Raw genomic sequence first — 14,815 nt, forward strand, 5'->3', positions numbered from 1 at the left:
AAGATGTTTATAAAGTGTTAACTGGATTCATAAATAAACATGGTTCTGTTTTTAAAAGTCCTTTAGATCTCTGTTGGATCACATCTGTAAAGAGCCCTTGTGCTCCCCATAACCACAATCTATTAAAAGCTGTGGGCTAGGTGAACTCCATGATACACTTTGGGGTTCTCTAAACCATGGTCTATAACACAGTACAGGAACTATCAGTGTTGCCCAATCATTTGCAGCAACTGTTCAATGACTCCTATTTGGACTAGTATTTTGTGTTCTTTTTTACTTTTAGCCTGGTGGTGTGTGGCACGGTTCTTGCTTCGAGACATTTAGTTGTACTGTTCGGCTTGATTTAAAGTTGAACTTCAACTCCTGTGAATGAGCCCAATGAATTTTCAAACACCTTTGTATACATCTCTAGAAGTTGTTGTTGGTCACTCTATGAATCCATTCATTGATTTACTGCTCCCCAGTTGAGTTTGATTTTCTCCAAACAGGCTCTACCAAATAAAGCAGGATAATTTCCACAATGTGAAGAGACAACCCTTCTGTCTTTCCAGTTATTTCTCATTCCACCATAATGCATCCTTTTAACGGCACAACCTCTTCTGTGTATGTCCTCAGGAAAACATTTAATAATAACATGATGGTTTTAAAGGCAGATGCTTCAACTTCTAATTATAAATTGTCTCAGGTATCAATGATACAGCTGCACCCATATCAACTTCCATTTTGACTTGGTTACCATCAGGTTTTGGGAATGCCCAGAAACATTGTTGATCACCCCAAACCGTCAAAGTTGTTCGGGAAGTCGTCTCCTGAATGGTCTCTTTCTCCCCATCCTGTCCGATTCATCCTTCACTTCCCCGTTCACAGTTCCATTGGCGTCACCAAAGGTAGTCAGTAACTCTGCTTATGCCCTATGGTTTCACAGAATAATCTACTTTCAGTTCCATTCTTCCTTTGACTACCTTTTTTCTATTATTTATATCTCCAGCGGATCAGTGCCAGTTAGTGGCTGCCAGCGTGCATGCACCTTGCACACTGGCTCACCGGGTGGGCGAGCAGCTTGGAGCCCAGCCCGAGTCTCTCCCTCCTCACCTTTCAGCGGCCACGTGGGAAAGGCATGCTCCAGCTGCGCGCCGCCGCGTCGTCCAATCGCGCTGACTGTGGGACGCGTGCGTGGTGCGTTCGGGGCATCGGTCCAATGACAGCACGTCCGTTTGTCCGTTCCTGTCCAATTAGCGGGCGCGTTTCCCAGACCACGTCCAATCGGGCAGTCGCCAGCTGTCGGGCGCTAGCCAATGGGAGCGCGCGCGCCCGCGCCTGGCAGCCGCGCGCCAGTCACATGACGGCGAGGGTCTAGATGGAGTTGTTTAACTTTTACGTACAATGCTGCCGAACGCTCTTATTTTGTACCAGTAAAATGGTACAAAATGGCTCCCACCCTGCTGCAGAAGCTGTTCAATAAAAGGGCTAATGCGGCACCGCCTTCTAAAAGTTCCAAGGAGGGTCCAGGCTTTAGGTAATGTCGAGTGAAATGCCTGTGTAAGGGGAGCTGGAGCAGGTATTTGGGGACATACATGGCTGGAGGGAGGGAGCTGGGGTCTCAGTAACATTTGGTATCAGAAACAGGAGGCGTTCCCAAATGTGTTGCTATGGTCGTGAAATTCCCTTGAAGGCAGTAATAAGTGCGGGTTTATTGGTTTTAGTTTATAGTTAATCGTTGTTGCTATACAATGCTGTTTATAGCTACAAGTATTTGCTGTGATCATATAAGAGTGGTCAATATTTGATATATATGTATATAATATGCATTGTTTCTGTACGTTGATAACCACTTTTGAGTTTTCTACTTTGTGTTCGAAAACAGTGGACTGAAATATTAATTGCTGTTGCCTACCTCGAGAAATTTGATCTTTCGCGATATTGTAATAGATGTCAGTTAGCAATTAGAATGAAGATTGTTGCTTGTTGATGACATAGGAGGTTAGATTTTAATTTTCCAAAATTGGGTTGAAAATGTGTTTCTCATCATTGTATGTAATGTTTAATTTTGTTACTGTGCTACCAATCCCAAAGAAACCTTCTACTTTATCTATTGTAGGACAGTTTTGTAAATTCCTCTGTAACCCTGCAGAAAATGTTTCTTTGGAGTTCTGCAAACAAACTTTACTGAAATATAATCTTTTATTGCCACAAGTATGAAGTTACTGTGAAAAGCCCCTAGTCGCCATATTCTGGCGCCTGTTCGGGTAAGCTGGCATGGGAATTGAACCCGTGCTGCTGGCCTTGTTCTGCATCACAAACCAACTGTAGCCCACTGAGCTAATCCAGCCCATAACAGAGATTGCTGGAAAAACGCAACAGGTCTGGCAGTATTTATGTCGGGAGATTACATTGGGGCTGCAAGGTGGCACAGTGGTTAGCACTGCTGCCTCACAGCTCCAGGCTCCCAGGTTCACTTCTGGCCTCGAATGACAGTCTGTGTGGAGTTTGCACTTTCCTTGTCTGCGTGGGTTTCCTCTGGGTGCTCTGGTTTTCTCCCGCAGTCCAAACATGATTAGGTGGATTGGCTATGCTAAATTGCCCCTTAGTTTCCAAAAAGTTAGGTAGGGTTACTGGGTTATGTGGAGTTGTGGAGTGTTCTTTCCAGGGGCTGGTGCGGACCTGATGGGCTGTATGGCCACCTTCTCTACTGTTGATTCTGTGATTATGAATCTGAAAGTTTGACTCCATACTTGTAAAAGGCCTTGAATTTGTAGTTTCTCTTTGGTAGTGTTGCCAAAAATTGTAAGTGCATTTTGTGAATGGGTATTGATAATAATAATAACAGTAATAATCTTTTATTGTCACAAGTATGAAGCTACTGTGAAAAGTCCAAGAATTGTGTACATTAACTTAACAAGTACAGTTTTCATTAGTCCATGAAAAGTGGAGGCATTGACCTGCTGGTTCACTGGTGTCGCAAGTTTCATTGGCTAACTGAGGGCATTTTAGTTAATGTCCAGACACGGGTTGACCCATAATTCCCAGAAAAGCATTTTAAGGGAGCAATTTGAAGGATTTAGAATTGAACCTGTTGATGCATCAGGCCTGAAAATATTACACACACCAAATAAATTGCTAGCTTCAAGGTTTTGTGCTTAGTTTTTCAAATACGCTTGTCTGTAAAGATAAATTTATATGAGGAATTGCAGGCAAATTGTATTATATGTAGTTCAAGGCAGTAACTGTTGTTTTGTATGGCACCTGATTTTTATTCAACAGGTGACAGGAACTTAATTTTATTTATAGTTTATTAAATGGTTAGCTCTGTGTGTATTGGGGGTAGGTCCTTCATGTTCAACGTAAGATATTTAGAACATAGAACATACAGAGCAGGAGGCCATTCGGCCCATCGAATCTGCACCGACCCACTTAAGCCCTCACTTCCACCCTATCCCTTTGACCCAATAATCCCTCCTAACCTTTTTTGCTCACTATGGGAATTTATCATGGCCATTCCACCTAACCTGCACGTCTTTGGATTGTGGGAGGAAACCGGAGCACCCGGAGGAAACCCACGGAGACACTGGGAGAACGTGCAGACTCCGCACAGACAGTGACCCAGCAGCGAATCGAACCTGGGACCCTGGTGTTGTGAAGCCACAGTGCAATCCACTTGTGCTACCGTGCTGCCCTCATCTATAAGATGATGTTTCTCGCTTTTGCTGTGGTAGAGAAGCCAAGATTGCAAGATTGTGTTGAATTCTGCAAATTCTCCTGTGCCTTTTGATTCTTCCTCCCAACTCTGGGGAAGATTTTCTGGGAAAATATTGGGATTTTGTATTCGTATGTAGCATTTGACAATTTTGTTTGCTGTTAACTTCCTTCTCCCCCTCCTGAAACTATTATTCCTTTCCTGTGACTTGTGATTTCAAGAGTAACTCAACCCTTTTCTTTCTCCCACACGGCCCCAGTCTCCCTCTGGAACCCTGCTGAAGTGGCCATAGTTTGAACATCGTCATTGTTATCAGTACATTTTTCTCTAAGCGCATCATAACTCGGCTCAATGTCTATATTTTTGTTGCAAATCTTTTATTCTCCCATTCATTGCGACCCTGTACATGCTGTCATTAAAACATCTCCAATTAAGTTGTATTTGGGTTAGCTTTTGAGTTCTGATTTGTCTTTCATCTGTTGTAACAATCTTTTTATGATAAGCTTCTAGACATAGACATAGAACGTACAGTGCAGAAGGAGGTCATTCGGCCTATCGAGTCTACACCGATCCACTCTATCCCCGTAACCCAATAACCCATCATAACCTTTTTGGTCACTAAGGGCAATTTATCATGGCCAATCCACCTAACCTGCATGTGTTTGGACTGTGGGAGGAAACTGGAGCACCTGGAGGAAACCCACGCAAACACGGGGAGAACGTGCAGACTCCGCACAGACAGTGACCCAGCAGGGAATCGAATTCTAGCTCTACTAAAAATCTATCCTTGGTCACCTTCTATTTCTTATCCACATGCTGTCTTTTGGTGAATTATCTAGGTTATCACACAACATACAAAAGGTGTCCACATGTATGTTGAATGCAACCTCACCTCCACATTTCTCAACCCCTTCAATGTCTCTAAATTGTCGGACTGCTTGACGACATTGTGTTGGATAAGCAAAAACTTCCTCCAGCTAAATACTGTGGAGACCGACGCCATTATCCTTGATTCTCATCGCAAAAACACATCCTGGTCACTCATTCCATCTTTCTTTGAAATGACCTTGGGCAGAACCAGACTGTTCACAACCTCTGTTTGATCAAAGATAAATTTTCAACCACTAATCCATGCCATCACTATGACTGCCTATTTTCACCTCCATAAAATCCCACAACTTCACCCCTGCCATCTGCTGCAACCATTCTCTCTGCCATTATTATTTCCAGATTCTATTTGCTCTCCATGCTGGCTTCCCATGCTTCTACCCTTTTATAAACCTGAGGTCATCCAAAACTCTGCTGCACAGACTTCCTTCCTGCATCAAATCCCCCTTCGTATCACCCCTCTCTCCCAACTTGCATTGGCACCTCGTCAAACAATATGATGATTTTAAAATTCTCATCCTTGTTTTCAAATCCCTCCATGGCTTCCTTCCCTATCTCTGTAATCTCCAACCTTTCATCCCTCATATATGCGCTCCTTTAAATATAGCCTCTTGAGCATCTCTCACTTTTAATTGCAACAACATTGGTTACACCTTCAGTGCCTGGACCCTAAGCTGTGGAAATTTCTCGCTAAAATATTCCGCCTTGCTTTCCGTCTGCAAAATGCTCTTAAAACTTAAATCTTTCACCACAAACCTTTGGTCATCTGCCCAAATATCTCCTTTAGTAGGTTAGTGTCATATTTTGTTTAACAATGCCCCAGTGAAGTGCCTTGCAACATTTTTATTATGTTGAAGATGGTATGTAAATATAAGGTGGTCTGTTGTACTGTAATCAAACCTGAACCTGTAGGATAGCTGCCATTGTGAGCTAATGCCCAAGTATCTTTTTTTATCTCTATCTTTTTCTCCTTTAGTTGTTTGCACAAGAGTCTTAAATTATTTCATCTTTAATAAGCAAGGTTTTTTTTTAGCTGCGAATGATCTAAAACATTTTTTAAAAATCTTAAATGACGGGTGTGACAAACCTACAGTTTCAACACTCAGCGCTCTTGGACATGTTTCTGGCCTGGCAACGTTCCATTTTCTGTATAAGGGGAAGAGCATACTGTGCCTTCCTCCTGCTTCACTGTGCATGCTGATGAAGTTATGTCATGAGAAATGTTTTACAATTATACAGTGCTTACATCTGGGTTATCGCACAACATACAAAAGGCAATCTCAAGTAAAACTTTGAACAGCAATGTGGAAGCAGCGTCCATTAAAGCTGTTTGTAAGATACTTGGATCTCCAGTTCAGTTGACACTAGGGTAGGAAAGAGGGGGGAACTCGATGCGGTTGAGCAAATGAGAAAGTTATTTTCTAGCAATAGCAGAGCTGTTCTGGCTGTATCTGTGGGAATGGTTATAAGCTGATTCATGTTCCTGATTCAAAATTTTGAAATCATGGTTGCCTTTTTATTAAACAGCTTTAGTGCAAATTGGCTCCCAGGTTTTGTGATTGGCCAATTTTTTAAAGTTTGAATTAGAAACGTTTTATTTGTGACTTTCTGTGAACAATCTACAAGTAAATTGCGTTGAAACCCAGCGAATTTAAAAACATATTTAATGGACTAAATAAATAATTCAAGTATGTGCCAATTTGAGCTCTCATGTTATGAATTTTAGTATTGTATTGAATGCCTGAAACTGTTATCTGAAAGATTGTAGAATGAGATATGGAATTTCATCCCTGTTTTTCCCCACTCCCACCTTGGACTTCATGGTGCCAAAATAGAGCAGGGGAATTATCCCAATTGTCTTGGTCGATATTTAGTCGTCATCCAACACCTAGTTAGTCACATTCCTGGTCGTGGGTCCTTGCTCTCCATAGATTTGCTGTTGCAACTCTGAAATTGCGGTAGTGACTACTCTTCCAAATTACTTAATTGGCTGCATAGGGCCTTGCGACAACCTGAGGTGGTGACAGCCACTATATAAATTCAAGCATTTTATTTCTGAACATTCTGTACAAAGTAGTATCCAATCTGGCACGTATTATTTAGGTGGTGCTGTAACACAATTACTAATTGTTCTCAATTTTATGTTTGCTTTCACTAAAGCAAAGAATTTCTTCTTGGCCAATAACAGAGCAATTTCTTTGATTTGACTTCTTGAAGGTGCATGACCACGAAGTAGTCTTCTGATAATTTTCTTAGTCACATGCTGAGCCTACTGGGCCTCTAGTGTTTTTTTTAAATTTTAGAGTACCCAATTATTTTTTCTTTCCATTTTAAGGGGCAATTTAGCATGACCAATCCACCTTACCTGCTCATCTTTGGGTTGTGGGGGTGAAACCCACGCAGACATGGAGGGAATGTACAAACTCCACACGGACAGTGACCCAGGGCCGGGATTTGAACCAGGGTCCTCAGCGCAGCAGCTCTACAGGTGTTTTACCTGAGGCTCTTAGCTTGCTATTAGTATTTGAAGTATCGTGAACTAAATTTATGAACAATTTATTGCATCACCAGGCAGTGTCATAAGACAACTTCTCTAAGATTTGGATTTGATTTATTGTCATGTATACTGAGGTACAGTGAAAAGTACTATTCTGCGTACAGTCCAGACAGATTGTTCCATACATCAAAAAACATACAACATACAAAAATACATAGACACAGAGATCGGGTGAAGCATTCGGAGCGTAGTACTACTCAGTAGAGTATGTGTGAAGAGATTATTCAGTCCATAAGTGGATCATTCAGGAGTCTGGTAACAGCGGGGAAGAATCTGTTTTTGAACCTGTTAGTGCATTTTCCTAGTGCATTTTCTCAGACTTTTGTATCTCCTGCCCGATGGAAGTGGTTGGAAGAGAGAATAACCTGGGTGGGAGGGCTGCCCACTTTCCCAAGGCAGCGGGACGTCGATGGATAGGAGGCGGGTTCATGTGATGGACTGGGCTGTGTTCACAACTCTGTAATTTCTTACGGTCTTGGGCCGAGCAGTTGCCATACCAGGCTGTGATGCAGTCGGATAGGATGCTTTCTGTGGTGCATCTGTAAAAATTGATAAGCGTGAATGTGGACTTGCTGAATTTTCTTAGTTTCCTGAGGAAGTATCGGTGCTGTTATGCTTTCTTGATTGTAGCATCGACGTGGGTGGACCAGGGCATGTTGGTGATGTGCACTCTTAGGAATTTGAAGCTGTCAACCATCTCCACCTTGGCACTATTGGTGCAGACAGGGATAAGGGTTTCTTCATTTAAAAAAAAATGAAAACCCTAAAATACTTTGTTTAATTCCACAAACTAAAAATACAATTTGGTTTACCCTGTACTGGCTGGACCTGATCATACAGATACTTAAGACATTTTCCAAACCAGGAATAGTGACTTTGTTCAGCTGCACTATTGATTCATACCTATGCTAATGACCCAAAATGAACATTTTCAGCTCTGTTCTTACAAGGTTCCATATCTATATCACACTTTTCTGTTATCGTTGCTAACGATCTGCAGTATGTTAAATTCAATTCCCATGGAAACTAGTTTTTACTCCTTGGGGTGAAACAAGCTGGTGCTATTAAGTGTATAATGAAAGCACATCCTGTGTATTACATACACGCAAACCAGCTGCAGTCTGGAGTTTATTTTTAAAAAAAATAAATTTTAAGGATGTTGCCTGGTCTAGAAGGTGTTGGCGATGTGGAGAGGTTGAATAGACTCTGACTTATATTTAGAACGATAGAGGTTGAGGGGAGAGGTCTACAAGATTTATGAGGGGCATAGACAGAGTAGATGGGCAGGCACACTTTCCTAAGGTGGAGGAGTCAGTCACCAGTGGGAGTAGGTTTAAGGTCCGTAGGGCGGAGGAGATGTATGAGGCAGATGTTTTTACACAGAGGGTGGTGAGTACCTGGAATGTGTTACCAGGGGAGGTTGTGGAAACAGATATATTAATGACGTTCAAATGACAATTCGACAAATACATTGATAGGATGGGTATGGCACAAGGAAGTGCTGAGGGATTTGACCAAGGGTGGTATCATGACCAGTATAGGCTTGGAATGCCGAAGGGCCTGTTCCTGTGCTGTATTGTTCTTTGTTCTTTAAAGTGCACAATTCTTTTTTTTCCCAATTCAAGGGGCAATTTAATGTGGCCAATCCACCTACCCTGCGTATCTTTGGGTTTGGGGGGGGGGGGGGGGGGATTTAACTCGGCTCCTTGGTGCTGTGAGGCAGCAGTGCTAACCACTGTGTCACTGCCGCCTGTGGAGTTTTGTTATTAAATAATGACTTTAAACTGTTTCTTCAAGCAGTACCTAAAAATCCCATAAATGTTGTATTTGCACAGTTGCAAATTGTTGAATTGTAGGGCTCATGTACTAAGAGAAGATTACAAGTGAATGAGGCATATTCCTTTGTGTGAGGAAGACCACAAATTCAGTGCCATTGCTGAAAGTTTAGATTCCCAAATTTTATGTATTTGCAGCTGTAATTCCAAACTGGCTATCTGGTTTTCACATCCTTAGTCAAAACAAGCTAGTGATGTCATTCTTGAGGGCATCCCTCATTTCTTTTTTCTTGGGGAAAAGCATTCAGCTTGGAATGGATTTTTTAATGCTGTTTTAGAATGCTTTTATGAGGAGCTGGCAGTGCTGCACATTTTACATAGATACATACATCGAAGATAGGAGGAGGCCTTTTGGCCCTTCGAGCCTGCTCCACCATTCATCACGATCATGGCTGATCATCCAACTCAATAGCCTAATCCTGCTTTCTCACCATAGCCTTTGATCCCATTCTCCCCAAGTGCTATATCCAGCCACCTCTGATCATCCAACTCAATTCCTAATCCTGCTTTCCCCCCAAAGCCTTTGATCCCATTCTCCCCAAGTGCTATATCCAGCCGCCTCTGATCATCCAACTCAATAGCCTAATCCTGCTTTCTCCCCATAGCCTTTGATCCCATTCTCCCCAAGTGCTATATCCAGCCGCCTCTTGAATATATTCAAAATTTTAGCATCAACTACTTCCTGCGGTAATGAATTCCACAGGCTCACCACTCCTTGTGTGAAGAAATGTCTCCTTATCTCTGTCTGAAATGGTTTACCCTGAATCCTCAGGCTGTGACCCCTGGTTCTGGACATACCCACATTGGTAACATCTTCCCTGCATCTACCCTGTCTAGTCCTGTTAAAATTTTATAAGTCTCTATGAGATCCCCCCTCATTCTTCTGAACTCCAGCGAGAACAATCCCAACCTAGTTGATCTCTCCTCATATGACAGTCCTGCCATCCCTGGAATCAGTCTGGTAAACCTTCGCTGCACTCCCTCGAGAGCAAGAACATCCTTCCTCAGAGAAGGAGACCAAAACTGCACATAATACTCCAGGTGTGGCCTCGCCAAGGCCCTGTACAATTGTAGCAACACATTCCTGCTTCTATACTCAAAACCTCTTGCAATGAAGGCTAACATACCATTAGCCTTCTTTACTGCCTGCTGCACCTGCATGCTTACCTTCAGCGAATGGTGCACAAGGACACCCAGGTCCCACTGCACACTCCCCTCTCCCAATTTACATCCATTCAGGTAGTAATCTGCCTTCCTGTTTTTTGCTTCCAAAATAAATAACCTCACACTTATCCAAAATTATACTGCATCTGCCATTGGTTTGCCCACTCACCCAACCTGTCCAGATCTTGCTGTAGGATCCCTGCATCCTTGTCACAGTTCACCCTCCCACCTAATTTGGTATCATCTGCAAACTTTGAGATGTTACATTTTGTGACGAAAAGCCACCTGTTTCAAATGATCAGCAAAGAGGCTGTTTTCTTTCTGTGTGTAGCTGACAAGACAGGTCTCCAGACATCCGATAGTAGTTTAAATTTAGCATTTCTTGTAAGAAAGGCTAGCATTTAAATAGTGGCTTATCGCATCTGAGAACTATTCAGTAAGAGTACCACACATGATTTTTTGAAGTAGTCATTGTTTGCAACTTCTACAGTAAGTGTCCAGAAAACATGCATTCCCGAACACTTCATTAAATAAATGATCAGTTAATGTTTTAATGCTGTTGGCTGAGGCAAGATTATTGAGATTTATTCCCACCTCCTCTCTCTCTCTCTTTTTCTCTTTTTTTTTCTCTCTCTCTCTCACTCTCTCTCTCTCTCTCTCTCTCTCTCTCTCTCTCTCTCTCTCTCTCTCTCTCTCTCTCTCTCTCTCTCTCTCTCTCTCTCTCTCATATAATCCAGTGGTTCCCAAATTGTGGGTCGTCTTGATAGCGGGATCTACCAGAGGACAGGACCGAACATACATTCCAACAGCAAGTGACCCTAGTGACAGTGTGAAAAGATGCAGTTGTGACTGGAAGAGTGGCAAAGCAGGAGAGAGGGAACCTGTAATTGCAGAATTAGAGAGGCGGAGGAAACCTGTGATTGGAAATAGGACATCACAAATTCCTAAATGTATTACTGAGCCCGTGAATAACATTCTTTTGCTCCTCTTTGGAGTGTCGTGTATGGGTCTCGTAATCATAGTGCAGGAAGCACATCATGACACCAAAAAAGCTAGCTACAAATGGCTGGCTTTCTGATACGGCATCAAAAATCTGAGCTATACAGGGAAAGTATGGAGCATGTCTTTAGAAAAGAAAATTGAGATGGTATTTTATTAAGAGATTGATGATCCTTCAGGATAGTGGCAAGTTGAACTTTAGAAACTAAACCATGGCCCTGAGAATGAGCGAGGTGACCAGCAGCTGAACCTCGGTGAGTAGGCGAGTAGATATAACATTTTCACATTAGGCAATATGTCTCGAAAGGAATGTACAGCGACAATATGGGTCAATAATATCAATTATGTTAATAATTTAAAGAGGAAATTGGGCAGATCAGTGCTTACTGCCCTGCATTGAATCCTGGTCTGAAACACTGACTGTAAAGTTGTGGGGTTTTTGTCTTCATTTCCCTCCATGGCTTCACTGCTTCTTGTCATTGTAATCTTCTCTGGCCCTAGAAACCTCCAAGATCTCCTCCATTTCTGATTTTCTGCACGTCCCTGATTGTAATCACTCCTGCATTACAACTATGCCATGAGCCGTCGTGATTCTAAAATCTGAATACAGGAATTCCCTGTCTAAACTGCTGTCTCACAACCTCTTTTCCCTTTCAAGGAACTCCTTAAAGCTTCCGTGACTCAGTATTTCATCTGTGAAATTCCTTGGGATGTTAATGCAACAAATTGTGGGATCACTTGAGAGATTTAGGCATTGACCTGTGCATTTTGTTTCTGAGCTCTAAGCCTGTGAACTGAAATGTTTTTTTCACGTTTTTTACTGTTCGATAGCAGACAGGTAACTTACACTTTTTTGTTTTGTCTAAGTTGTTCTCAATGTGTTCGGATCCAGGTGAGTTTTTTTCCCTCCTGGTGTACATTTCTCTCCCACGTTTTTGATAGTTTTCTGATCACCTGCAGGAGCAGACTTTTTCTGGGTGTTGCAAAAATACCCAAGGCTAGGACATTGTAGAGATTGATTTTTAAAATGTCTTCTACCAATACCTACATCCTTGGCATGTTCATATAATGCAGAATTAGTTCCATGACCAGCAACATTTCCAACAAAAGACAGTGTTAGAAAGTTGTAATACACAAAATGCCTGCAGTGACTTTCCACATAGTTTACCTGAGCTTGTTTTCAGTTGTTCCTGACATGATTAAGATATTGGACTGAATTTTGCTGCAGTAATAGGCTCGGCTATTCATGTTCGCCATTATTACAGGGTAAAATCTGCATTCACAATCTGTACAATAAGAATTCTTACAACACCAGGTTAAAGTCCAACAGGTTTGTTTCGAATCACTAGCTTTTGGAGCACTGCTCCTTCCTCAGGTGAATCGCCTCATTCACCTGAGGAAGGAGCAATGCTCCGAAAGCTAGTGATTCGAAACAAACCTGTTGGACTTTAACCTGGTGTTGTAAGACTTCTTACTGTGCTCACCCCAGACCAACGCTGACATCTCCACATCACATATGTAGTTAAAGATGGAAATCCAAAAGTAGCTATCGGAGATACCCCACTCTTTCACAGGATAGGCTTGACACTGAATCACTAATAAATGAACCTGGGGTATTTAACCACTTTCCCCACACTCTCTTTGTCTTTCTTCCTTTATCACATCTGTTTTTCGCAACCATTTATTTTGTTTTCTCCATATAATAATTCTAATTTATATTTTCTGGTTTGGACTCTTGAGCACCTTGTTTCAGCTTGGTTGACTAAACCTGATGTTGCTTGCCTTGCTCACAAACGTAACAGAATCCTAGAGGGCCCTGTGCTGGAAAGGATAGCAGCTTAATGGAAGTTTCTGTTGATAACTTGTGAAAAGTCTTTGGGCAGTTGTTAATTAGGTGATGGCAATTGTCATTCCTTCGCCACTGAGAGCCAATCTGACCCCTTGAATTCTGTAGAAGCATTCTCATAGATATTAGTTAGATGTTAGTTTTTATGTTTTTTTTTATGTGTTTCATACGGAATGTGACAATGGTCCCGATAGAATTAGTATTCTTCCAACTAACACCAGAGTGCGAAGTAGAAGGATATTAGTGGTACTTCTATAATCTGTGCATTCAATTATCTGTATTTATAGACACTTAAAACCTCTCATGCTAAATCCAGTCTGGGGTAATCGTAATGCTCCAACAACTTTGTTAATACTATATCCTGTATCAAGATTATCACCAGTGATTATTAACTTTACAAGATCTATTTTTCGAGGGCATTTTAGGTTTCAATTAACTGAATGTACAGTTAAAAGTTAATGTGTAGTTAACTGTTAATTTATTGTTTCATACCTAGGACTTGTTAAATATTTGATTGCAGGAGTAATTTTTTTTTTAAAAGTGAAAGTTTACTGATTTGCTCTTGAGCAATTAAAGTATATAACAATAAACTTCCAAGTTTGATACCTATTCTGTGCTCAGTTAAGTGAACTTTGGTTGCTTAAACTCTCTTTCCTCGGGGTAGTGTCCTGGGCCCAACCATCTTCAGCTGCTTCATCAATGGCTTTCATTCCAACATGAGGTCAGATGTGCTGATGTTCACTGACTGCATAATGTTCAGCATCATCGCAGGTTACTGAAGCAGTCCATGTGCAAATGCAGCAAGACCTGGACACCAACCAGGCTTGGGCTGACGAGTGGCAAGTAACATTCGTGCCACACAAGTGCCAGGTGATGACCATCTCCTACAAGTGAAGACCTAAGCATCGCCCCATGACATTCAGTGGTTATCATCACGGAATTCCCCACGATCAACATCCTTGGGGTTACCATTGACTAGAAACTGAACTGGACTAGCCATATAGATACTGTGGTTACAAGAACAGATCAGAGGCAAGGAATGATTCATCTCCTGACTTCCCAAAGGCTGTTCACTACCTATCAAGCGCAAGTCAGGAATGTGATGGAATACTCCCGACTTGCCTGGATGAGTGCAACTCCAACAACACAAGAAGTTCGACACCAGGGCGGTACAGTGGCACAATGGTTAGCACTGCTGCCTCGTGGTGCCACGGATCCGGGTTCAATCCGGCCCTGAGTCACTGTCCATGTGGAGTTTTCACATTATCCCCGTGTCTGTGTGAGTCTCACCCGCACAGCCCAAAGATGTGTAGGGTAGGTGGATTGGCCATGCTAAATTGCCCCTCAGTTGGATTTTTAGTTTAAAAAGAAGCTCAACGCCATCCAGGACAAAGCTGCCTTCTTGATTGGCACCCCTTTAACAAACATTCACTCCCTCCGCTCCATGACTAACGAACAGTGGCAGTCATGATTTCCATCTACAAGATGCACAGTAGGAATTTACCAAGGTTCCTTAGGCAGCACCTTCCAAGCCCACAACCATTAGCATCTAGAAGGACAAGAGCAGCAGATACCGGAGAACACCACCACGATGTTCCCCTCCCAAGTCACAACATTCTGACTTTGAAATATATTGCTGTTCCTTTACTGTTGCTGGTCAAAATTCTGGAATTTCCTCCCTAACAGCACAGTGGGTGTATCTACACCACCTCAGGAAGACACACTATTTTCTTTTTTGTGTGGGCGCGAGTTCTGTTTCGTAGTTACCCTATTACGGGTGACTTTGATCAAAATGATTCTCAATAGGCAGTGCCATTTGGCTAATTTAATTC

At 42.2% G+C, this 14,815-nt stretch overlaps 1 protein-coding gene across 4 annotated transcripts in view; it reads left to right on the plus strand.

Moving 5' to 3' along the window:
- Positions 1–1,314: 1,314 nt before the first annotated feature.
- LOC119963329 (folliculin-interacting protein 2-like) overlaps positions 1,315–14,815 on the plus strand; it is a 120,867-nt gene continuing 107,366 nt past the window's right edge. For 3 of the 4 annotated variants that reach the window (XM_038792308.1, XM_038792310.1, XM_038792309.1), the window contains exon 1: positions 1,315–1,516. In XM_038792308.1, coding sequence (XP_038648236.1) covers positions 1,428–1,516 — 89 coding nt within the window. In that variant the 5' untranslated portion in view covers positions 1,315–1,427. Of the gene's footprint in view, positions 1,517–1,541; positions 1,559–14,815 lie in introns of those variants that run through there. The other variant, XM_038792311.1, reaches the window with a different exon arrangement.

Source organism: Scyliorhinus canicula, chromosome 3, assembly GCF_902713615.1.
Source record: "Scyliorhinus canicula chromosome 3, sScyCan1.1, whole genome shotgun sequence".
In the NCBI taxonomy this organism is placed as follows: Eukaryota; Metazoa; Chordata; class Chondrichthyes; order Carcharhiniformes; family Scyliorhinidae; genus Scyliorhinus; species Scyliorhinus canicula.